Source organism: Camelina sativa, chromosome 18 (assembly GCF_030686135.1).
Source record: "Camelina sativa cultivar CO46 ecotype springtype chromosome 18, ASM3068613v1".
Taxonomy (NCBI): Eukaryota; Viridiplantae; Streptophyta; class Magnoliopsida; order Brassicales; family Brassicaceae; genus Camelina; species Camelina sativa.
Genome location: NC_141897.1, coordinates 17,654,992 through 17,680,287, shown reverse-complemented (window position 1 = coordinate 17,680,287; position 25,296 = coordinate 17,654,992). Strand labels below are relative to the sequence as shown.

Sequence of the window (25,296 nt, the reverse complement as noted above, 5' to 3'; positions counted from 1 at the left end):
AAACACTTATCACGTCATTAAACAACCCCCATTAAGCTTCACGTATAATTTTCTCTTTTCCGTGAATTACTATTGCAGGTTTTGACGAGTTAACAACAAAAGATTAGTGAGACTAACAAAGACTGCAAAGATTACTCAAGCTCGATTGTCGTCTATAAAACTAGACATTTCTTAGTCACTAACTAACAAAGCAATAGAAGCCACAAGGTGTCTACTTTTCTTACAAATCACAAGTTTTCAATCCAATTCACTCACTAAATAAAGGTTGAATAAATAAAGTTTTATTCTAGAAAGTTTCATTCTAACAAGTTTTATTTTCTGCAATCTTTTTGAGAGAAGAGATATTGAGAGCTTTTGGAAGAGAGATCTGAACTCCTTCGAGAGAAGAAGATCTGAACTCCTTCGAGAGAAGAATTCCTGAACTCCCTCTTTTACTTTTTAATATATATTGCATGTTATTCAGAATTATGCCTTGTTCTTCATTAAACATGTCTGAGTAGTTTGCTTGTTAGGTTCAGGGTTTTTCACAGAGATTTTATGAATTATTAGATCTGTTTATTTAGGATTCTTTATCTTTCTAAATCTTCATCATAGGTTGTTCTTAATGTTAGATCTTTGATTAGCCATCTGGATTTAGATCTTAGAATTATTGATTGATATGAGAATGTAATTGATTTTCCTGATAAAACCTTTTGATGAGTAAAATTACTTCTTGCAAAGAGATTTGATTTAGTAATTTTGTGAACAATCTAAACTTGTTTTTAAAGCTGATTTTTAACCTAGAATTTTGCAAAGAGATTTGGATTCTCTGGTTTTAAATTTAGATAATATTTGTAGTGAGAACTGATTTATTTTACAAAAGTTTTTAGAGTTCTAGATCTGACTTTAATTGCTTGATTTCTATTTAATTATTGATTTAATATTTTGTAATCTCCTGAGAAATTCCCTGGACCTAGCTTTTTGATTTTCTGAATTTACAACAATTTTATTTAATATTTTGCATTGCCTTTTTAATTTAAATCAACTTGTTTAGCTTAATTATAAAACTCTATAATTTATTGTGTAGACTTGAGTACTTGTGGAATTCGACCCCTAAGTATTACAGTGACCTCTTAATTTGAGAGAGTAGCTTTAGGGTTTAATTTGAGCATATCAAATTTTGGCGCTGTTGCCGGGGACTCTTTGATCTACCATTAGATTTGAGTTTTTGATTTTATCTAAATTTTTCTTTTTATTTTCAACTAACACGCTTTTGTTTCTTTTCTCTTGTGTGTTTTAGGTACATGCCTAATAAGCCTAACACAAGGAGCAACAAGACTGGTCCTACTGTGAAGCTTACAAACCAAGAGTTGGGAAAGTTAGAGCGTGAAAACCGAAAAGCAGCCAAACCCTTGAAGATGGTTGACACAGTTATTCTGATGTGTGATGAGGATGGTGCTTTGAGGGATCAAGAGGGCCACTTTCGCAATGAGCAGGGCCAAAATCTTGATGCGGAAGGCAACATAATTGTTGAAGTCGTTGTCGCTGCGTAACAGAACCTTGGTGTCGATCGACGCCAACCTGAGGGTATCGATCGACACCAACCTCCAGTAGACAGACGTGGAACTGCCAACCACGTCCACAACCTAGTTCGAAGACAGGATCAAAACTGGGATCTGATCAGGAATATTGCAGACTTCAACAGAGCTGATTTAATGTATGAAAACCGCTCTGCAATTGTTCCACCTCCATTTCCAAGGAATGACTTTGACCTGAAGCCTGCATACTTCCAGCTAGTTGGACAAAGACCCTTCTCTAACCTGTCCAATGAGAAGGCTTTGGACCATATTGAACACTTGGAAGACTTGGTGACTAGTATCAAGGCTAATGGAGTGACTGAGGATTACATCTACTGCAAGCTTTTCCCATATTCACTTGCGGGAGAAGCATCTCAATGGCTAAAACAGTTGCCAGCCAGATCTTTGACCTTTTGGCAACAAGTAAATGTGGCTTTTCTCAACTACTTTTATGATGATGGCATGTCAGATGAGCTAAGAGTCAAGCTGTCCTCCTTCAAGCAAAGACCAGATGAAGCTTTCAAGGCAGCTTGGGTAAGATTCAAGGCATATCAAAGGGACTGTCCACACCATGGCTTTTCAAGAGTGCAGCTGTTGAGTATCTTTTTCAGAGGGATTGACTGGGAATATCAGCTAGCTTTGGATGCTGCAAGCCATGGAAACTTCAAGACAAGATACCCAGAAGATGCTGAAGCTTTGATTGAGAATTTGGCTTCCAGCAATAACACTAAGAGAGCAGATACTGAAAGGAAGAGATTACATGGAGGATTTGATTCAAAACAGGTATCTTCTGTTAATGCCAAACTGGATTCAGTTCACAATCTTCTAGTGGGTAAGAAGTCAGTCCAATTTGCTGCTGAAGTTGAGACATTTGAGCCTGAGCCAGAGAATACAGAGGAGAATGTCAACTATGTGTATGGAGCTGGGTATCAAGGTTAGAGATTCGGTAATCAACAAAGTAACAAGCCTTACAGTGGGAACTCTTCAGGCTACACTCCTAAACCAGATTACCAGAAGCAAAAACAAAACAATGGTCATACTGGAACCTATTGGAACTCTTCTTATCAGTCTCCTCCTCCACAGACTTCTTCTGAGAGTAGAATGGAAGCTATGCTAGAGCAACTTTTGCAAGGTCAGGAACAATTATCAGTGACATTCAATGGAAAGATTGATAATGTCTACAATGAGCTTACTGGGAGGATTGATGCTTTGAACATTCAAGTCAAAAAGGTGGAAAATCAGGTTGTACAAACTGCTGGATTCGTCAAGAGGCAAGAGGGATTTCTTCCTAGAAGAACTGAGTCAAACCCCAAGCATGCTTGCAATGCCATATTAGTGAGGGATGAAGAAGATGGTGAAATTGAAACTGTAGAAGAAGGAGGGCAATCGGCCAAACCCGAGACAAAGAATTCGACTTCAGACAATGGTGTCGGTCGACACCCCTCTCAGACAGAACCAGAAACTGCAAAATCTCCAATTCAAACAGCTGTTGAGAGGGTGTACAAGCCTAAGGTCCCTTTTCCTAAGCCAAGAAGGTCCAAGCAGGAGCTTGAGGAAGCTAGATGCAAGGCAATGATGGATAAGGTGATGATTGAGATGCCTTTGATTGATGCAGTAAAGCTTTCACCACCACTTAAGCGGTATGTGAAGATAATGGTATCCAATGGTTTAAGCCCTGAAGAAGGAGCACTGCTTACAAAAGATGTCAGTGCAATTCTGTTGAACCAGCCTGTTCAAAAGAGAAAAGAGAAGAAGCAAGAAGTGATAGTCTCTGAGAGAGTGAGTGCAGCAATTCAGTGTAGGACTGCTAAGAAGTTACCAGATCCTAGAAGCTTTGTACTTGATTGCTCAATCTCAACAGGAAGGTTTGCACACTCACTTTGTGATCTTGGCTCTAGCATCAACTTGATGCCACATTCTGTTGTTGTGAGACTTGGGATGACAGAATTCAAGCCAACTCAGATTTCTCTTATCTTGGCTGATCGATCCCGAAGAATTTTTGAAGGTGTTTTATAGGATATTCCAATTAAGGTTGGAAACTTCATGATTCCCACTGACTTTGTGGTGCTGAAGTATGATAAAGAGCCTAGTGATCCTCTCATCTTAGGAAGATCTTTCTTGGCAAAAGTTGGTGCAATCATAGATGTGCAGAAGGGACACATAACACTGAATGTGGGAGGTTTGAGTCTGAACTTTGAGATGGATAAGCTGAGGAGAGTTCCTACTATTGATGGACAAACTTTTTCTGTTGAGAAAGTTTATGCTACTCGAGTTGCAGGCTTAGCATCGATCGATGCTACATTAGCATCGGTCGACACCCCTCCGTATCCGAGACCGAACTTGTCCAAAACAGTTGCTCCTAGTCAGAAACCTGTTTCCAAACAGAAACCTCCCCATTCCACACTCCATAGTCCTCAGGTAAGGAAAAGGTATGCATCTTCTTCACCCAAACCCCCTCTTATCATCAACAAGGCTTTCAAAGGTACAAAAACTGTTTTGCAGTTAACCAAGCCACGAGATTATCGTAGAGTGCTTGTTTTTTCTGTTGATGATTTTGCAGGACATAAAAGAAGCAAACCCATCCCAAAATCCCGCCCTGGTCATGTTCCTCATGTCCTTGGTAGACCTCACTTTTCTACTGCTTATACACCACCTTAGATGAAGAGGTCATGCTATGGGAGACATTCACTACCACGTTCTGATCCACCCGATGCCTGAGCTTCACCACAGTCAAACTAATGACTGAAAACAAGTGATTAGTGGGAGGCAACCCACTGGTAGGTTTTTCTTTTTCTTTTGATTTTGATTTATATTTATTTTATTTTTCTTTGCCAATCTTACGCTTGAAAACACTGGGGACAGTGTCGTTTAAGTCTCGGGGAGGTTAGTACTAACTACTAACATAGTTTTTGTTTTTATTATGTCAAAACCGATTTTTGTTTTTATTGAGTCAAATATTTCAAAATTGTGTTGGGGACTATGATTTTCTTTTTAGGTGTATTGCCTTGGTTGATTAATGCTGCAGATTGAATCCACTAATCCGACTAATGAAAAATCCAATGGCTGACCAGTAAACAAAAGACATCCAAATTTCCAACGGAATTCATAAAAGCATGAGGTAAATTCTGCACTTTTCTTTTATCTCATCAAGGAGACTGATGTTCATAGAGCTTGACTCCTTGTTCATACCTGCAAGTAAGATTCTCAAAAGAAAATGGTACTCCTCTCCCTTATTTAAGTTGAAAAGATTATTTTTGAGAGCTTTGTTTAGAAGAAAAAAAAAGAGAATAAAAGATAAGATGATTTTGATCAGTTTAGAAAGGTAGGTAAATTACCTGTGACCTTATTATTCTACTCTTGAGTCAAATGATCATACAAAACTTGGAAGCGAGGGGTAGGTAAATTACCGATAACCCCATTATTCGCCTACAACTTTGAGAAAAAAAATAATAAAAAAAAACAGCAAAGCAAAGCTCAAAGGAGGATAATAATAGAATAAGTCTGGGAGAGAGGAAAAATATCATGGGTTGTAAAAGGTTATATATTGCTTGTTATGGTATAGTACTGGAATGAGTCTAGAAGGTTCTTGACATTGATCAAATTGATAAGACCCATCGATGAAGGCTTAATGGAGGAAGTAGTGGAATTTGGTTTGAATTTTTGATGCTACGAATGTCAACGGAGAAGTACATGGTGGTTTGATTTGGATTTGTCTGCTAAGCATATGGATTATAGTTTGGATGATCATGGCAACACCTTAGAGAGAAAATGAGTTTCTGTGTTTTCAAACCTCTTTCACAGGTCTAAGCTTATGTTTTGCTTGAGGGCAAGCAAATGCTAATTCTGGGGGAGTTGATATATCATGGTTTTTACGGTTTTTAACCATGGTATAAGGAGTCTTTTAGAGTCTTTTGATGTGTTTTTAGGTTCTTTGAGAGTCTTTACATGTTTTATAGGATTTTGGCACGGATGGAACAAAATTGAGTAATTTGGATGATTTTGGAGCATTTAATCGGAGGAAATCAATTTGGAGTCTGATCCTATGAAGAGCACCGACCGACACCAATGGAGCATCGGTCGACACCAAGCTGATCCGACAAAAGACTTCAAAATTGGAAGTTTTACAAAATTGCCCGAAGTTTTCCATATTTGCATCATTGGACCCTGACGTGTTTTAGGACATATATATAGTGTTTTTGGGTTTTGTAAACCTTGAAGTTTTATTCTAGAAAGTTTTATTCTAGAAAGTTTCATTCTAGCAAGTTTTATTTTCTGCAACCTTTTTGAGAGAAGAGATATTGAGAGCTTTTGGGAGAGAGATCTGAACTCCTTCGAGAGAAGAATTCCTGAACTCCCTCTTTTACTTTTTAATATCTATTGCATGTTATTCAGAATTATGCCTTGTTCTTCATTAAACATGTCTGAGTAGTTTGCTTGTTAGGTTCAAGGTTTTTCACATGGATTTTATGAATTATTAGATCTGTTTATTTAGGATTCTTTATCTTTCTAAATCTTCATCATAGGTTGTTCTTAATGTTAGATCTTTGATTAGCCATCTGGATTTAGATCTTAGAATTATTGATTGATATGAGAATGTAATTGATTTTCCTGATAAAACCTTTTGATGAGCAAAATTACTTCTTGCAAAGAGATTTGATTTAGTAATTTTGTGAACAATCTAAACTTGTTTTTAAAGCTGATTTTTAATCTAGAATTTTGCAAAGAGATTTGGATTCTCTGGTTTTAAATTTAGATAATATTTGTAGTGAGAACTGATTTATTTTACAAAAGTTTTTAGAGTTCTAGATCTGATTTTAATTGCTTGATTTCTATTTAATTATTGATTTAATATTTTGTAATCTCCTGAGAAATTCTCTGGACCTAGCTTTTTGATTTTCTGAATTTACAACAATTTTATTTAATATTTTGCATTGCCTTTTTAATTTAAATCAACTTGTTTAACTTAATTATAAAACTCTATAATTTATTGTGTAGACTTGAGTACTTGTGGAATTCGACCCCTAAGTATTACAGTGACCTCTTAATTTGAGAGAGTAGCTTTAGGGTTTAATTTGAGCATATCATAGTTTCTAGCGTATTGAGTTTCGATTGAGAGTATATCCTGATTTTTTAAGAAAAAACAAGTTTGGTTGGGTTATGTTTGCTTATTAATTTGTATATGATGGTTTCAATCCATCAAGTTTAATCGCTATCTTGGTATCTGATGATTATCCTCCATATTATAAAATATGAATTTATTTTGTGTATTATGGTTTGTAACGTGAGTTCTTCTTATATAAAATCATAATCATAAGATTTGACTACCTTTTGTGTTATTTTTTATATCCTTTTTTTGTATTTACAGCTCTAACTTTGCTCTTCAATCATATTTATACATTCTTTTTCATGAACTAGTTGTACGAAGGTAAGCAAAGTAAACTTAATGATGTATGTTTACTTTACAATATTCTGGTAGAGCAAATATGGCGGAGTCTCACACATGAAATTCTTCGAAAGAATTTCTTTAAGATTTCAGTTCCTTCCTATGCTTATTGATTCATGGTTTGCAAGTTCAGTGCAATTCATTCTTTGGTACGTCTTTCAAGTCACACTCATTATGGCAAGATCAGACAGTTTGAAATAGAATTTCTTCTCTCAGGAAACCATAATCAACGTTCATGGAGGATGGGTTAAATTCTCGGGTTCAGCTCATGTTTTTAGGAAGTTATACTATGTTTTCTTCTTGCCTAGGTCTTCTGTTCTTATTTTTGTTTTCAATAGTTTCTCAAATTAGAGTAAAAAACAAAAATGTCGTAGATTTAAACAAGGGTTTTCCCCTAATATATTTTATATTCATTCAAAAAAAAAAACAAAGTAAATTGCACAATATTATAAATTGAAATCATAATAGACAACTCACCCTAATTTAGATGGATTTTTGGTTCATATAGACAACTCACAATTGATGCCTTCTTGGTTTTACATGGTAGTTATTTTTTTGGGAGTTGAGAGGAATAGTTTTGGAAAAAAAAAAGAGGTTTGTGTTAAATTAAAATCTCTGTATGCATAAGCAAAAAAAGATGAAGGTGTGAATATTAGTACTAACGCGGTGGAGAACAGAGGAGCATAAACCTGATTACCTGAGTGGAACACTAACGTTGAGTACTTTATTAAGAAGGTAATTTTTGTTTTCTTTTGTCATTTAGAAAATAGTTTTGAGACAAAATGATTCCATATATATACAGTTTTGTCATTTTTAATTTTTATATGAAGGTTTTGTTTGGATTGACAAAGCTTCAAAAAATAAAATAAAAATGAATAACTTCGCTACATCCTACCAAGGTTTATATTTGAAAATTTGGTATATAAGTTTGTCACAATCTAACTTATCAACATTTTTTAAAAGTATGTTTAACTTGATATATATGCTACTTCACAACAATGCTTATTTTCTGGTATAGCTTGCTATATATATAATTTTTTTGTTAGAAAATAATTTATCCATAAATTATATAGACAACTTATCGTTGTTATATCAGAGACTTAAATTTCTTATAAGCAATGAGACTGGTTGGACAATTGTTTTGTCATCTAGACTTAAATTTCTTATAAATCTATAAAAATGGATCTTGGAATTAGAATATATGAATGATTTTTTAAATCTTAAAATATTAATATAAGTAAAATTACTAAAATGAGCAAATACTAATTTTAAAAACATTTAAAATTTAACTAATCATACTTATATCAAACAATATGAGTTTAAAATTCTATTCCGCGGCGTAGCGTGGGTATTCACCTAGTATTTTCAAAAATTGAAAGGATTGAGTTTTTTTTAATATGTGCAGACATATTTTTATTCTATTCTACTATAATTCATAATTACTGTATTATTTTTATTTAGTTGGCATATGTCGCCTCTTACCCTAAACCAAATAAAATCATCAAATTCAAAAACTATCCGAAAACTAGGAGATACAGTACATGGATCATATCATGTAGGTTGATAAGAGATTAAGAGCTGTCACTTTGATGAAAGGCACCATGGGTAAAGCCATCCGTTACCTCCTCGAGAAACTAGCTGAGAATGTGAACAGCTCAGGGGACTATATGAGTGCTACACAGAGATTGGTCTTTTCATTTTCTGGGCCAGGACAATGGAGAATAAAGAGGCCACTGACGTTGGAAGATTCCCAAAACTAAGATTCAAAAAAAAAGATTCCCAAAACTAATGACGTTTGTTATTTGAATGAGGTAACGAAGAGTGTCCACTTGATGGAGCTTTTTGGTACAACAGGTTTGGGAGTTTACTTCTAGTAAATTTATCGATTTTATCTACTACACCTTCACAAAACAGTGCGATTTAAGAATAAGGTTTGATGTCCGAGAAGTTTAGCAAACTGTTAAAAGCTGCTATCACAATTAGGATACTAAATTACTAATATCAATAATGAAATCTGCTAGAAAAATACTGATCCATAACACCGAGTTGATAAAAAATATTACACCGAAAATATAATAACACAAAAGAAATCCCGAAAATATAAAAAGAACTAAACAAGAAACCGAAACAAAAGTTCGAGAATAACCACTAAATGCTCCATCAAAGGTTTCCGCGTCCGCCATTATCGTTGATGGGAAGAAAAATATGTGATAATGGCGGACGCGGAAACCTTTGCCTTCCAAGCTGAGATTAACCAGTTGCTTTCGCTTATCATCAATACCTTCTAGTCCAACAAGGAGATCTTCCTTCGTGAACTCATCAGTAACTCCTCCGATGTACGATCTCTCCCTCTCTCTATGTTTTATATGTTTATCTCCTCCGACTTGATTTAGTTGATCGATCTGTAGATTTAGGTTTCATTAGGGTTTAGTGTTCTTGTCGATTTGAGAATTTGGTTTGTTAATTTTAAGTGGAGGCAAGTGTTTATATTCAAATCTGTTAATTTATTAGGTTTAGTTAGTGTTTATACCTATGAGGTTAAGCAGTCTATAGTTAGATTAGGATTGTTTTTGGTTAATTTGTGTATATGTTCTGTGGAATTTGTCTCTTACGATTTAATTGTTTCGCTATTGTGAAAACAGGCTTTGGACAAGATTAGGTTCGAGTCCTTGACGGACAAGAGCAAGCTCGATGGCCAGCCTGAGCTCTTCATTCACATCATTCCTGACAAGACTAACAACACCTTGACCATTATTGATAGTGGTGTTGGGATGACCAAGGCTGGTACGTGATTGATTTGTATTGACTCGAAATCTCTGTGATTGTTTTGTTGTATTGTGTTTGCTTATGTGTCTCTGTTGTATTGTACAGATTTGGTCAACAACCTTGGAACGATTGCGAGATCTGGTACCAAGGAATTCATGGAGGCATTGGCTGCTGGTGCTGATGTTAGCATGATTGGTCAGTTTGGTGTTGGATTCTACTCGGCTTACTTGGTTGCTGACAAGGTTGTTGTCACAACCAAACACAATGATGATGAGCAGTACGTGTGGGAGTCTCAGGCTGGTGGGTCTTTCACTGTTACCAAAGACACCTCTGGTGAGCCTCTTGGTAGAGGTACCAAGATGACCCTTTACCTCAAGGAAGACCAAATGGAGTACATTGAGGAGCGCAGGCTCAAGGATTTGGTCAAGAAGCACTCTGAGTTCATCAGCTACCCAATCTCTCTCTGGGTCGAGAAGACCATTGAGAAGGAGATCTCTGATGATGAAGAGGAGGAAGAGAAGAAGGATGAGGAAGGCAAGGTTGAGGAAGTAGATGAGGAGAAGGAAAAGGAGGAGAAGAAAAAGAAGAAGATTAAGGAGGTTTCTCACGAGTGGGATTTGGTGAACAAGCAGAAACCGATTTGGATGAGGAAGCCAGAGGAAATCAACAAGGAGGAGTACGCTGCTTTCTACAAGAGTCTGAGCAATGATTGGGAGGAGCATTTGGCTGTGAAGCATTTCTCTGTGGAAGGACAGCTTGAGTTCAAAGCTATCCTCTTTGTTCCCAAGCGAGCTCCTTTCGATCTCTTTGACACTAAGAAGAAGCCCAACAACATCAAGCTCTATGTCCGTCGTGTCTTCATCATGGACAACTGTGAAGATATCATTCCTGAGTACCTTGGATTCGTCAAGGGTATTGTCGACTCTGAAGATCTTCCTCTTAACATCTCGAGAGAAACGTTGCAGCAGAACAAGATCCTCAAGGTCATCCGCAAGAACCTTGTGAAGAAGTGCATTGAGCTCTTCTTCGAGATTGCTGAGAACAAGGAGGACTACAACAAGTTCTACGAGGCTTTCTCTAAGAACCTGAAGCTCGGTATCCACGAGGACTCCCAAAACAGAACCAAGATCGCTGAGTTGCTCCGTTACCACTCAACCAAGAGCGGTGATGAATTGACCAGTCTCAAGGATTACGTGACAAGGATGAAGGAAGGACAGAACGACATCTACTACATCACTGGTGAGAGCAAAAAGGCTGTCGAGAACTCTCCATTCCTCGAGAAGCTCAAGAAGAAGGGATATGAAGTCCTTTACATGGTTGATGCGATCGACGAGTATGCTATTGGTCAGCTCAAGGAATTCGAGGGAAAGAAGCTTGTCTCTGCAACCAAGGAAGGTCTGAAACTGGAAGAGACTGAAGATGAGAAGAAGAAGAAAGAAGAGCTCAAGGAGAAGTTTGAGGGACTCTGCAAAGTGATCAAGGACGTTTTAGGAGACAAGGTGGAGAAGGTTATCGTTTCTGACCGCGTCGTGGACTCTCCTTGCTGTCTTGTAACCGGCGAGTATGGGTGGACAGCTAACATGGAGAGGATCATGAAAGCTCAAGCTTTGAGGGACAGCAGCATGGGTGGTTACATGTCCAGCAAGAAGACGATGGAGATTAACCCTGAGAACTCCATCATGGACGAGCTGAGAAAGAGAGCTGACGCAGACAAGAATGACAAGTCTGTGAAGGATCTTGTTCTTCTCCTCTTTGAGACCGCTCTTCTCACTTCAGGTTTCAGCCTCGATGAGCCCAACACTTTTGGAAGCAGAATCCATAGGATGTTGAAGCTTGGATTGAGCATTGATGAAGATGATACCGTCGAAGCCGATGCTGAGATGCCTCCTCTTGAAGATGATGCTGATGCGGAAGGTAGCAAAATGGAGGAAGTCGACTAAAACTATTAGCGGTGATGAGACTATTTGGTTTTTTTTTTTTGTTTCTCTTTACAAGCTCTAAATTATTATATAAAGTAATTATTTTTGTATGAAAACTTTACTAAACGGCCTCTCTACCCATATGTTTATATATATGCCTATTCCTAATAGGTTTGGGGGAATATATTCTGTAGGAGTGTAGGTTTCATATAGCGTACTTTTAAACCCCTAAAACATGGACCGTAATACTAATCGACGAATTCTAAAACTAATCAAGAGTTGCTTAATATGGATGAATGGACTAATTAGGGTTTATTGTTGGACGGTTCCATCGATGTATATCCCCTGTTCTCTGATCAAAAAATGAATTAAACCGTATGTAAACCGATACATTCAACCGGAGGATTGTAGTCAATTGTTGAGAACGACGGCGTACTTCTTCTTCCCCCATGTCTACCAAATTCACTGAACCCTAAAAGAAAAAAAAAAAAAAAAAAAAAAAACTCTCACTGGAATTGACAGTCATAGTTGAGTAATTTCTTCTCCATCCTTTGGGATCGTCTTCATAATCTTTGGTATTAAGACTATAGTATGTTCATTCTCAGCTCATTGTAACAAACTGATTTTATCGGGTATAGATTGTAGTAATTGTTGTGTCTAGGCTTCTTTGAGACTCTATATTAATTCTTCAAAATTGATTCCTTTTGTTGCGCTTAAAACTATTAGTGTAGTGTCAGTGTGTGATTGTTATGCGATTATATTCATGTTTGTTTACAAATAATAATCCTAAACCACTTTAAAAAAAATTCCCAGATTTGCAGCAGTTTCTGTCTTAATCAAGCAAACATGGCAAGGAAAGAGAAGATGTCATCAATGATGCCAGACTGGTCTCAGCTCCCGGACGAGCTACTGCAAGTTATCTCCAAGAAACTGGAGGATTACTGTTTCGATGTCGGTCATGCTCGTTCTGTTTCCCGGACGTGGCGATCCACATTTCCCTTTCCTTGTTGCCTGTTGCGCTCAAGTTATTCTCTTCCGTGGTTCTCTCTCACTTCCCTTTAGAAAGCAAACTCTTGTTCACCCTCGAGAAGGTCCCTTTGTTCCTCTTTAGAGTCAAAACTCCTCCTCCTCCTCCTGCCGCTCATGATGTTGTGTTGCCTTCTTCTGTGTATCTTCTAGGAGCAATAGGTCGAGATGAGTCAGATGATCATATGAAGAAGCTTCTTCCATCTCCCCTTGAGTGCTCAGTGAAAGTGAATATTCCAGAATTTGAGCCAATCTTGATGAATATGCTAGACTTTCAGATCATCCCTCTGGGCCATCACTACAGACTGATCGGTTGGGGTCCTCAAGAATTGACAGTATTTTCGAACAGTGTGGTTTTGCTTCCTCTAAACAAAGAGGGAGAAGGAAGAGAATTCGTTGTGCTTCTCAGATACTCGAGCGCTTTGCTGGTGTTAACAAGTGCTGAAATGAGGTGGAAACTGCTCAAGAATGTCCCAGATTCATGCACGCATTTAGCCACTTTCAGAGGCAGTTTCTATGCAGTTTTTGTAGCCGGAGAAATTGTCTCTATCGATCCTTATTCGCTGGAAGTGACTCCCCTGATGATGCCTCTGGGCTCAAGCGATTATCTCATTCCATCTGGCGATGATGAGCTTTTCCTGGTTCAGAAATTCAACCAATTTCCTGATGCTGATGCTGATGCTGATGCTGATGATATATCTTTTAATCGGTTCACATGTAGAGTGCGTAGGCTTGATGAGGAGGCTGGTAAATGGGTCGTGGTCAGCTATTTGGGAGACCGTGTGTTGTTTCTTGGACGCTTTGGGAATACCTGCTGCTCGGCTAAGGAGCTTCCTGATGGCTGTGGTGTGACTGGGAACTCAATCTTGTTCACCATTGCAGGCAATGAAACTTTTGCCTTCAAATATGGAGTACATACCGGAAGGGCGGAAGACGAACTCAATATTTGGAGATTCTCAAGAGAGAAACGTGTGACGATCCTCAGCACCTCTCCGGTGGTGGCTCTCCACGTTGATGACCATTCTGAAAATCTCGCTTTGGGTACCTGAGACTTACTGTTGGTTTTGTTTTTTAATAGCTTTTGTGATCTTTTATGTTCTGTTCTCAAATGCGTGTCAAGACAGTATGCTGAACACTAGATAATTTGTATTTCAGTGTTAGTTTTAGTTTTTGTTCTAACCAACTACTTTCTCAACACCGACAGCTATGTCTATGGAAAGGGTTGTCTCACGAACTCTCAAAGCTATATGTTTGGGTTTGGCTGTGTTCTTGGTATTACGTGGTCATGTTTGTGTAGTTCAAGTATACTATAGCTAAGCAAGGAAATATGTTGAGGATTGTTGTTTTGTTTGATAGCTTACCAACGGAGTTGGATTTTGAGAGGACACGAGGGTGAGTGTTAAGATATCCAGAGCTCTAGAATTTAATTTCTGTATAAATGAAAGAACTCGGTTGGGTTATTTTCAAAAGTTGTGCAGGATTATCTTTGTTTAGAGCTTCTTGCTCGTTGTAGGTTGCTTCTATTTTGTGACAATGGTTACATTCTGGTTTAAGGTAGTGGTGCCTTAGGAGCGTGCGTAGTTCATGGGTAAATGTCTGGACTCATCTCCATGTTTAGACTGGTCCGAAATGGGGAAAAGAGTAAGATTTCTGCTTTAGTTGTATCCTTCTGATGGTGATGACAACCCTCAACACATCTCCTCCGATGGTGGCTCTTGAGGATAGAGCGCGAAAAGCCGTAAAATACTACTTGGGATACCTGAGACATCTGTTTGCTTTTGTTTATATTGGCTAAAAAGGAATATTTCCTTATGATTTCTGTAAAGATTTTGTGATCTCTGATGTTATGGTGATATTATAGTTTTAACTTCTAATTTTTGTAGTTCTAAACTATCTCCCACAAGTCCACAACCTTATTGTCTCTATCATGGAAATGGTTGTCCCATGAACTCTCAAAGCGCTGTGCTCTTGGTATCACACAGTCTTGTTCTTGAACTTACGTTGCTCCAGGTGAAAATGTGTTAGTGATCAAACTTGTTTACCAGTGTCCGACCTAAGACAGGGCAGGGCAGGGCAGACATTCCTCATGCGAGATGGATCTCTTCTCCCTAGAGAGCTACGTACTGCACATTATCTCAATGAATCTGGAGGACGAGGACTACTGTTTCATTGTATTTTATGCTCGCTCTGTCTGCACCTCGTGGCGATCCGTCTTCTGTAACATACATGATACATGCTTGTGACATTTTAGTTTTTCTAACATACATGCCTCCTGCCCCACAACAACGTTAACGTTAAAAACAACACGACGTTTACAATTCACTAAACCAATACAAAATCGAACCGGTCTAGTAAACCGGATAACGATACCGGTTTAATGAGAAAAAGGGTTTTATACTCGTCGTCTTCCTTTGATTCTTCTGGCCGGTAATTCGCCGGCTCTCTGAAAAAAACAATGGAGGAAGTAGTAGTACTAGAAGCGCCACCACCGAGTTCTGCTCCGGTTATTGAATACGTAGAAGAGGTTGAAGAAGATGATGACGATGATCTCTCGTTTTCTTCAGATTCCGATATCGCTGAAGCTCTAGATTGGCTAGACGGTAAAGACGATGACGAGCTGATTGGTGGTGGATTCTCTCTCGATGGTCGTCGTCCTAATGCTCACGGTGGACATGGTTCACGTCCTAACTCTAGTTCTCTTCAACCTATTTCAAATAAGGCTCAGAAGCTTACTGGTCATGTTCATGCTTCTCCTTTGGAGGTATAAATGTTTCCTTATCTCGGGTCTTCGATTCGTGTGCTTATTTGCAAAGTGATTGACTTTTGACTCAATTGGTGTTCCTAGTGTTTGAAATTTGATATTTTGCTTTCTCCTGTGCCATTTGGTACTTGGTTCTATTGCTTTTGATAGTACTATAAATTTACTGTTTTAATCCGTTTAGAGTTTGGAAAGATTTGTCAAAGATTATAATTTGGAAAAGCTTCTTATTGCTCTTAGTCTCTTGCTCAAATGAGCATTTGAGTTTGTAGGATTTATGTATGTTAAGGGAGCTTTTTGTACTTGTAAAGGTGTGGAGAACTATGTGGTTTTATTAGGTATTGTAGCTGGTAAAATTGAATTGAGATGGTTGCGGATGCAGGGATGGGAAGGAAGAGTTCAAGCTGGGATGTCGAATTCTGTAACAACTGCTATTCGTGGGAGTCTACGAGAGACAGAAATTGGTAGAAGTAGAAATACTGATAAAGCGGACCGGGCAACAGTTGAACAGGTGAGTTTTTGATTCTTACACAAAAATTCGGGTCTGGTTCATTTATTTAGTGTTTAATGTAAATATATAATGTGCTGATGTTGTTTGTTTGCTGTTTGTTCTAGGCTCTTGATCCAAGGACGCGTATGGTTTTGTTTAGAATGCTTAATCGGGGCGTGTTCAATGATGTCAATGGGTGTATTTCGACAGGCAAAGAAGTATGATGTGTTTAGTTGTTTGTTAACAGTCAAGAAGATGATATGTTTGGATTTCTTTGTTAATGGGGCTCTCTTTTGCTATTATCTTGCAGGCTAATGTTTATCATGCCACAAAATCTGACGGTTCGGAACTTGCAATAAAAGTGTACAAGACATCCGTTCTGGTTTTCAAATGAGCTTATACAGGAATAAATGTTGTTTATCGTTTCTTCAAAAACTTTTGACTTGGTGATTATGTTTTTGACCCCATCTTCAACTTTGATGATTTCAGAGATCGAGATCGATATGTACAAGGAGATTACCGTTTTAGATATGGGTACTGTCGCCACAATCCCAGGAAGATGGTGAAGACGTGGGCTTAAAAAGAACAGAGAAATCTTAAGAGGTTATACCGACAATATGTTGTGGGTGTGTACTTAATAATGTACTCACTGTTTTCTGTTTATATGTTACAACAATATTGTAACTCCTTGGTTGGTTTATATACATATTTCATTGGCAGACTTCACGCAGCAGGAATCAGGTGTCCAGCTGTTATACTTCTACGCCTTCATGTTGGAGTTTATAGGTTCGCTCTAATTCGTTATCTTTTCTTTTTGGTCACAGATTACAGGCTATTCTTCTCTGTTTACTCTGATTGATTAGCATATTTCATTGAAACAGAAAAAATGATGAAGTAAAGATTTTTCAGCTACCTAGTCAAATAGACTCAGATTGTTTTATTTATTTATATTTGCAGGGAGGGATGGTTGGGCTGCACCGCGTCTCAAGGATGCTGCATTATCACTAGACAAGTTACGCGAGTGTTATCTAGAGGTACGTCTGATTTTCTCATTTAGAAAGTCCATAGTGTCTTATTGTAGTTCTTTACTTAGACCTGTTGTCTTTGAAATATATCAGGTTAAATAATCTCTTTAGGGTCTCATTCATTACTATAAGTAACTCACTGACATCTTTTCGTTTGCATTTCAGTTGATAATTCAAATGCGAGTACTATATCAGAAGTGCAAATTGGTGCATGGGGATCTCAGTGAGTATAACATACTTTATTTTGAGGTGAGTTTTGAGTGATTTTGTTCATAAAGGATCTCGGAAGAAACAAAGAAAAAAGTTATTAAAACAATAGAGAGAAGCCAGATATATTAGTATCATCTTGACTTTTTCAGGGGCATCTTTATATTATTGATGTTTCTCAATCAGTGGATCTGGACCATCCTCTTGCCCTCAATTTTCTACGGGAAGATTGTGACCATGTCTCAGTAAGTGCGAATAGTAGCATGATTTATCAATACGTACTTTGACTGGAAAAAAGTGCCTGATTTCAAGAAACATGGTGTGGCTGTTATGACTATACGGGAGCTTTTTGACTTCATAGTAGACCCGACAATAACAGACGAAAATGTTGATAGCTATTTGGAAGAGGTAATGTATAACTTTTTATTATCTGTAATTTTGCCTTTGAATCAGTGGGGAGCTTCAGGTCTAAAGCTGTAACGTTTGTATTGGGAAAGTCAAATTAATGTAATGAAATATGTAACAATGGGGAGGTCCAACGAAAAGTTATAGAGCGAGGAGAGATATCCGTAGAGGATGAAATCGCGGATTCAGTATTTATGAAGGTTAGTGTTAGTGAAGTGTATCCAGTCATTAGAACTCTGACGTGTGAAGCTGTCTGTAAAATCATCTTGTCTTATTGGTTTTGTTATGATGATCACAGTCATACATACCGAAATCTTTGGATGCTGTGAACAACCCTGAGGCTGATGTGGCGAAGATAACAAGAGGGCAGGACACAGGAGACATGCTATACCAGACTATAACAGGGCTTAAGGATGCTCTTCCTAAAGTAGAAAAGCAGCAAATAGAGGTGAATGCTGAAGCAGGGGAAGAGGAAGAAGAAGAAGATGAAGAAGAAGAAGAAGAAGGAAGCGAAGAAGAAAGTGAAGAGAGTGGAAAAGAATTGGGACCAGAAGACAAGAAAGCTGCAAGGAAAGAGCACAAGAAGAAAGTGAAAGAGGAGAAACGAGAGTATGGGAAGAATAAAACACCCAAATCTGCCAAGAAGCAAAGAAGAAAATTTCTAAACCCCACAAGACTCGTTAAGTGGAACAGGTTATCATGTTTTGACACCCCCTAGTTGCTATTTTATTACTTTACAATTATATTTAAAAGTTTGTGTCAAAATCTGGGAAATTGAGTATTGGACCCAAAGGCTCTATAATATATAAGGTCTTCTTCATCCAAAAAACAGTAAGGTGTTGTAATATTTCATAGTACGATTATGATTGAGCCCGGAACAGGCTTACTGTTATTTCGAGTAGATGACTTAATCTACTTTTGTTACTAGAAGAGATCAAGAGAATATGATATTCTTTGATTTGACTGAACTTAGAATGTTCTCTTGATCTTGGTATCATATTCTAAAGAGTTATCAACTCTCTTTTTTTTTTTTTTTGGTTTAATGAGTTTGTTTTTACATCTTTTAATGTGGTCCTTTTCTAACTTGATAAAATGAACATTAAACATGGAATCGAAATCTTGACCAATCAGTGGTAGCATGATGGTAGGAATCGATTTGGAGAAAGGCGTAAACCCACAGGAACTGAATTCAATTTGATTTGGTCCAAACTATATCTGACAATTGTATGAATGGTGAAAAATAACAGATTAATTCGACTTCAGTTTGATCCGGAGCATACTGACCAACTATTCAAAACTTAAGCTGGATTAGTTGTGGATTTGCTCCCAGATGGGATAGGTTGGATCCAAATTACTTCCGTTGACAAAGCAAAGAAGAAAAAAAAAAAACATGGAATCCAAATCTTACCTAGCTGACGTAATTGATGCAATGTAAGTTAGGATTACATAAACGTAAAAACTGAATATACCGGTCACCAGTCAATGACACGATGGGTCAAAGTCAAGCGAAAGTTCTAAGTTTTAAAACCAAACCAAATTCAGAATACGATAAAGAAAAAATACAGAAAACACAAGTAATCTCAATCTTTAGATTTGTAAGGTCCTATCTGTCAATCTTTAGATTCTCCAATAAATTTTCTTATCTTCAATACTTGTTAAGGATATTATGCTTCTTCTCTATAAGTAATCTCAATCATGACAATGACTTGAAACTTTTCTAGTTTTGTAAGCAAATATGTATTGCCTTTATTGACTATACAACAGTATGAATCTTGTCTGATCCTATCTGAATTTTGTCAAGTTGTGTTACATAATATCTTTTGCTTATTGTGAACCCAACGACGATTCAAGTGATTCCATCTTCTTATTCCGCTTTACATCAAGAGATAACCGCAAAGTGCCCTCCTTGCTCAGACATAATTAGGAAATGGTTGGAAGGTAATTTATTCTCTAGTGTGCTTGCAACTATAGAGTGTGTTTTGACGTGGGCAAAAAATCTCAATTGTTTGTTTGTGTTTTATTTTGCCGGCATGGAGAGTTTTGATCACAAATCACAAAGCTAAAATCGGACTCTTGGCCTTAAATTGTGCTATGACGCTTTCTCTTACGATATAACTGATTATAACAAACAACTTGAGTAGGCATGCACATTTGTAGGACCTTAACCTTTTCATTTAAAACATACTGAAGATTTACTTATATATTCTTCCATCAAAACTTGTCACCAGAGCAACCAAAACATTTCGGAGAGACAACAATTCAAAGGTCTGACTTTTATTAGAAGGCATCAACCAAATGAAGAAAACAAAAAGGTACTACTACATAAGCATGCTTTCCCCCCCCCCCCCCCCCCTAAGAACTGGCAAGAATATCCAGCATTATTAAATGACCTAGATTTGCTTACAGTCTAAAAATCCATTGAACTAATAAGATGAAAAAGCAAACTCAAATAACCAAAACAGGAAGCAAATCTTTATACTTTGGATTAATAAACTTAAAAAACTTTACATATCATAAGATCAAGATGCAAAAGTTGTATCTACAGATAGGCCGAGCGAAATCAAAACGGACAAAAACCAAACAAAAAAAAAGGAATTTTGCTTCACAAAAAAATCTCAATAAAATTTAAATGAGTTCAGAGATTTAGAGATGAAACAAATAAGCAACCATAACGAAAGAACAACAACCTTCAACAGTACAATGTCTTGCTGCTTGTTTTTGTTTCTTAGGTATCTTCAACCTGAGAATGGAACACAAAGCTTGGGAATGTAGTTGTGATATCCCTGCAAGCACACACACAAAATAAGATCACGACCTTTACTATATATCATATAGAGAATGAGAAGAAAACAAAAACTAAAGAAGCAAATTTAATTCAACTCCAGTTACATAGATAGAAAAAAATTTTGAAACTCACTTGAGATACTGAAGAGTCATGTTCTTCAGAAGGCTGGGATGTCTAAGAACAAGGCTTCTCCACTCTTCCTTATCGATCTTTCCATCTTGTTTTGTGTCTGCTTCCTCAAACGTCTGAACAATCAAATCTCAGGAAATTACTTTCAAAGGAAAAAGAAAATTGGGCGAAGAGGAAAAAGTAACTAACTTACATTGTCGATTATACCCTCTATGACAGTATCCATCAAATTCATTCCAGATTCAGCGAGCGTAGCGACAACCATTTGTTTCACCTATACAGATGAGTGACGTTAATGTCTCTGAGGATGGATAAAGTGCACTTTTTTCACAAGGTTATTTACAAAGAAGATATGGAAGCTTTACCTCTTGTCGTTCGATGAAGCCTTGCTGTTTAAGATCATAGAGCTGAAATGAAACTGCAAAAGCAATATATATACCATGAAAATATGAAACCAAAATAACGGGGATTTCATTACTCCAAGTTATAAAAGACACATACAGTGTATTTTGTCATCTATAGGCGCATTTGGGTGAAACACGGAGAGAGCACGAGCAAACTCCTCAAACCCGAGTATTCCATTGTGCTTTGTATCGAACAAATCGAACACCTACAAACCAAATCACATATCTCAACATATTTCTTCTAAACTTAATCTTGACAAAATGGGTCTAAGAGCATTTAGAAACATTACCCGATCAGCAAACAAGCTCTCTTTTTTATTTGTCTTAAACAAAGCCAACTGAAACTCTTCCTGATACAAATAAATTTAACAAGAGATTTGTGAGAATCACCACTCAAGCTTTCAACTAATGAGCAAGATGAGACAAGCCGCTATCTTTACCTTGTTTATCAACCCATCATCAATCACGGCACTGCTAATTTTCTTAAAGAGCTCATAAAGAGCTTCTATTTCACTCACACTAACTGCACCCAAAACAAGATTCAATCATCATAACTCACACAATCAGAAAGTTTTCTTTCATTCCTGTAATAGAGAATAATAATTATAAAAAAAAAAAAAGATGATAGGGCATTACAAACGGTGTCTCTTGCAAGCAATTCAGGGTCTCCAAGGCCACCAGAACCTTTGTACAAATCAAGATCAAAACACCCTAATACAGAGGTGCATAAATGCTTGATACCGTCTATGCACTGCGACATGATATAATCTTAAGAAACAACAAATCAAAACTCTCCATGCCTGCAAAACAAACAGTGAGAATTTTTTTTTTATTTTATTTTGGCCAAGTCTATTAAAAAGAAGCAAAAGCATATGAACACTAAAACAATAAACTTACCTCTCAACCATTTCCTAATTAGTCTGTAATGAACGCAACTTGCTTAAATCTTTCGCTTCACTGCAACTTGACAAAAATTCAGATAAGGATCAGAGAGATCAAGAAATCATAATGTTGTTGTTTGCAAATTGCAATCCTATTATATGGTCCAATAAAGGCAAACACATTACTTACAAAACTAGAAAAAGTTAAGTCATTGTCATTGATTGTGAGGTTACTTACTCAATGCCCAGATAATATTGACGATAAGAAACCTAATAATGCACACAATCTAAACACTGAAGGGTTATTAACCTAAATCTTTTTCTCTTCCTTAAACGTCACAACAACAATTAATAATCAATCGGGGAATCCAAAATTTTGCATAATGATTAAAGACAATATCGTATGGTGTCGTTCGTAATTAGGGTAAAAAGCGATTGGTGGGTTTCTGAGAAACAAATAGACCGATATAGATCGATTTTGTTTTGTGTATGTTTATGGATGGATTCAAAAACATCCCAGATTGATTCAATACAGATACAAGAATATTTTGGTGTGTAAGAAGAAGTTAAACTCAAAACACATAAAAACAATCAGTAGATGAGTTTGGATTTGCATATAAACAAAAGATTTTATTACCGTATTAACGTTGCTTTTGTTGGATGCTTCTCAATCTGAAGTAGACGGCTCTGGTGTGGTGGTTGAAAGGCTTTTGAAGCTTGTGCGAGAAAGGTGGAGACGATTTTTTTTTTTTTTTTTTTTTTTTTGGTAAGCAGCGGAGAGAGAGACTTGGAAACCAAAAAAAAAAAAAAAAAAAGCTGATAAATATCTAAAAAAAAAAAAAAAATTTGGGATTTATTAATTTAGTTTTTTAATTAAATCACTAATAAACACAGTCACAATTATGCGTTGCACTTATTGAGTGATGTCGTTTTTGTTGATGTCATATCTGCTCTATTCGGTGCCGTTTTTTAATCTTTGGTTTGGTTTCTTCTGGTAATGTTCTTGTTCCCGGTTATATAGTCAGTAGCCGAGATGAATTGAACCGGACATAGTTTATCTTTTCAACTTTAGTGGGTTGTCCCCACTTTACCCAGTATAGAATTACAGTAAAACATCTACTCCCTTCGATCCTGAATACCTGTCATTTTATAAATTTCACACAAATTAAGGAAGTTTGTGTAAAGACTATTGTAACCTCCCGTTTTGTTTCTTCATATTCACTGTAATAAATATAAATAGTGTCTAATCATTATTTAGTCAAATATTGCTGCCGATCCCAATCTTCTTTATTCTTAATAATTTCATAAGTGCACAAGTTTGCATGCAGTTGTAGTCAAAATTATGTGTTTTTGATATGCAAATGAATTAATACACGTAACAAAGAAGATTTTGTTGTTAAAATTCTTCTAAAAATTTGAACATGGAGCCAAAACAAAAATTAAAATTAGTATTGGAGCCAAATCTGAAACTAGTGATCACTAATGATGCTTGTATATATATCCGTAAAACGAAAGGACATGAATCACAATTTCATTTATCATGAATTCTACTTTAGATCTGAATCTTCCTTGTATAGCCAGTGAAAATAAGTTTTTGTTTGATCTTAATCAAACCCCAATCAATGAGGAATTCTCCAATACTGAAGGTGACGATATTGCAATCGTCAATAATCCAATAGCCTCCAACGAATCTCTTCCTGAAATAGATCCAGGTATTAATTTTCAGGATTTAAATTAATTTTTTTTTGTTTTGTCATTGTATTTGTGAAATTTTGTCGTTTACTACTCCATGTATACGTAAAGAGAAATTTTACTACTCCATGTATTTAAAATATTTCTATGGTACGTGTAAACAAAAGTTGGTACTTGAAAATGCTGTAGTATTTTTAATGTTTTAATTTCTTAATTTTTTAAATTAAACTGCAGAGATGGATGGAGTGGAGCTAATGCATGGAACCAATAGAAATCTTTCAAACACAGAACGGCGGGCGATATATAATGCTCTGTTAGAGAGAAGTCAAGATGGGAAATTAAAAAAGTTTACTACTCGCGAAGTTTCTGAATTATTTTTGGTTTCTATTCGAACAGTGCAACGAATTTGGAAACAAGCAAAAGATACGTCTAATGGTGAAGAAGTTAATGTCTCCCACAAAAAATCAGGATGTTGTGGCCGGAAGAGAATCACGCTTGATTTGGATCAAGTGCAGGAGATTCCATTTCACAAGAGAACAACACTTCGATCGCTTTCAATGGGTTTGGGTATTGCTCAGTCAACATTGCATAGGCATGTCAAAGAAGGTACGATTCGACGTCATACAAATGCCATTAAACCAAGTTTAAAGGATGAGAATATGAAAGCTAGGCTGAAGTTTTGTGTCTCGATGTTGGAGAAAGATACTTTGATTCATGGACCAAAATTTGTTGATATGTACAATATTGTACATATTGATGAAAATGGTTTTATATGACGAAGAAAACAGAGAAGTATTATTTACTTCCCGAGGAAGAAGTGCCACATCGCACATGTCAAAGTAAGAATTATATTGGAAAAGTTATGTTTCTAGCAGCGATGGCTCGACCGAGATTTGACGAAGAAGGAAACGAGACATTTTCTGGAAAAATAGGAGTGTTTCCTTTTGTTACTATGGAACCTGCTAAGAGGCGAAGCAAGAATAGAGATGCTGGAACTCTAGAGGTAAAAGCTTCAAATTCTGTGAAAAGAGAAGATATCAAAGCATGTTTGATTGAAAAAGTCATTCCGATAATTTATGAAAGATGGCCAATTGAAGATCGAGGGAAGACTATTTTCATCTAACAAGACAATGCAAGAACACATGTTGAGTGTGACGATAAAGAATTTCAAGAAGCTGCTTCTAAAAATGGTTTTGATATACGTCTGATGTGTCAACCTTCCAATTCACTGGATCTAAATATTTTAGATCTTGGATTTTTAGTGCCATTCAGTCACTACAACACAAGACATGCCCCAAAACCGTAGAAGATCTTATTCATGTTGTGGAGGAATCATTTGAAGAATATCCAACAAAAAAGGTAACTTATATTTTTTTGACTCTCCAATTATGCATGAAAGAGATCATGAAAATTGGAGGATCAAACAAATATAAAATCCCACATATGAAAAAATCTACACTTGATATGGAAAATCGTCTTCCTCTTCAAATAAGTTGTGATGGATACTCTAGCATTATCGTCTTCATGAGTTTATGTATTTAAATTTTTGGACTCTTTGTTGGGGGTTTTTCTATTTGTCAGTTTTTATGGGTTTATTTTTCTGAAATAAGTTTTGTTCTAAAATTATTCAAATGCTACAAGTATCGTGTTTTGTTTATTATAGCCATTTGGTCAATGATACTACGTACAAGTGAAGAGAACAATTCAAAATAATGAAAAAATTTTCAAAACAGCTTTATAATGCTTTAACTAAAAAACTAAAATGAACTTGTTTGAAATAAAATAAATATTGTACTAGTAAAAGATAGAA

At 36.6% G+C, this 25,296-nt stretch overlaps 2 protein-coding genes, 1 non-coding gene and 3 pseudogenes across 8 annotated transcripts; 4 read left to right on the top strand and 2 right to left on the bottom strand.

The window, feature by feature from the left end:
- Window positions 1-2,027: 2,027 nt before the first annotated feature.
- On the bottom strand, window positions 2,028-2,134 carry LOC147923021 (small nucleolar RNA R71). The gene has a single exon (XR_015589938.1). It is a non-coding gene; the product is annotated as a small nucleolar RNA R71 (small nucleolar RNA).
- A 6,945-nt stretch (window positions 2,135-9,079) lies between these two features.
- LOC104761651 (heat shock protein 90-3-like) lies at window positions 9,080-11,866 on the top strand. The gene is made up of 3 exons (XM_010484767.3): window positions 9,080-9,335; window positions 9,642-9,783; window positions 9,871-11,866. The coding sequence occupies exons 2-3, from the start codon at window positions 9,771-9,773 to the stop codon at window positions 11,703-11,705; spliced, it is 1,848 nt and encodes a 615-aa protein (XP_010483069.2). The 5' UTR covers window positions 9,080-9,335; window positions 9,642-9,770; the 3' UTR covers window positions 11,706-11,866.
- A 183-nt stretch (window positions 11,867-12,049) lies between these two features.
- LOC104761650 (F-box/kelch-repeat protein At1g64840 pseudogene) lies at window positions 12,050-13,893 on the top strand (annotated as a pseudogene). 3 transcript variants are annotated; one of them, XR_015588760.1, is made up of 2 exons: window positions 12,050-12,211; window positions 12,498-13,893. The product of XR_015588760.1 is annotated as an F-box/kelch-repeat protein At1g64840 pseudogene, transcript variant X3 (transcript). The 3 variants fall into 3 exon arrangements; XR_015588758.1 differs by having other exon boundaries at window positions 12,094-12,259; XR_015588759.1 differs by having other exon boundaries at window positions 12,094-12,273.
- Window positions 13,894-15,121: 1,228 nt separating this feature from the next.
- On the top strand, window positions 15,122-18,387 carry LOC104761649 (uncharacterized; annotated as a pseudogene). Its single transcript, XR_015588761.1, has 12 exons — window positions 15,122-15,471; window positions 15,851-15,979; window positions 16,084-16,176; window positions 16,269-16,348; window positions 16,448-16,561; window positions 16,679-16,758; window positions 16,916-16,992; window positions 17,149-17,232; window positions 17,343-17,439; window positions 17,489-17,598; window positions 17,724-17,795; window positions 17,894-18,387. The product of XR_015588761.1 is annotated as an uncharacterized LOC104761649 (transcript).
- A 1,668-nt stretch (window positions 18,388-20,055) lies between these two features.
- On the bottom strand, window positions 20,056-22,777 carry LOC104761647 (calcineurin B-like protein 2). Of its 2 annotated transcripts, none has more exons than XM_010484764.3 (10): window positions 22,432-22,777; window positions 21,811-21,870; window positions 21,550-21,713; window positions 21,354-21,436; window positions 21,204-21,263; window positions 21,011-21,119; window positions 20,875-20,927; window positions 20,703-20,783; window positions 20,513-20,625; window positions 20,056-20,378 (listed from the first exon to the last, which is right to left on the bottom strand). In XM_010484764.3, the coding sequence occupies exons 3-10, from the start codon at window positions 21,671-21,673 to the stop codon at window positions 20,321-20,323; spliced, it is 681 nt and encodes a 226-aa protein (XP_010483066.1). In that variant the 5' UTR covers window positions 21,674-21,713; window positions 21,811-21,870; window positions 22,432-22,777; the 3' UTR covers window positions 20,056-20,320. The 2 variants fall into 2 exon arrangements, with proteins under 2 accessions (XP_010483066.1, XP_087355224.1); XM_087499098.1 differs by having other exon boundaries at window positions 21,811-21,876; window positions 22,432-22,677.
- Window positions 22,778-23,334: 557 nt separating this feature from the next.
- Window positions 23,335-25,028, top strand: LOC104763486 (uncharacterized; annotated as a pseudogene).
- Window positions 25,029-25,296: the final 268 nt, after the last annotated feature.

Coding starts and splice junctions, on each gene's coding strand:
- LOC104761647 (XM_010484764.3), bottom strand. CDS start 21,673: ATGTCGCAGTGCATAGACGGTATCAAGCATTTATGCACCTCTGTATTA. Junction 21,437..21,549: donor GCTTGCAAGAGACACCGTTT/GTAATGCCCTAT, acceptor TTTTGGGTGCAG/TTAGTGTGAGTGAAATAGAA. Junction 21,264..21,353: donor ATGATGGGTTGATAAACAAG/GTAAAGATAGCG, acceptor TATTTGTATCAG/GAAGAGTTTCAGTTGGCTTT.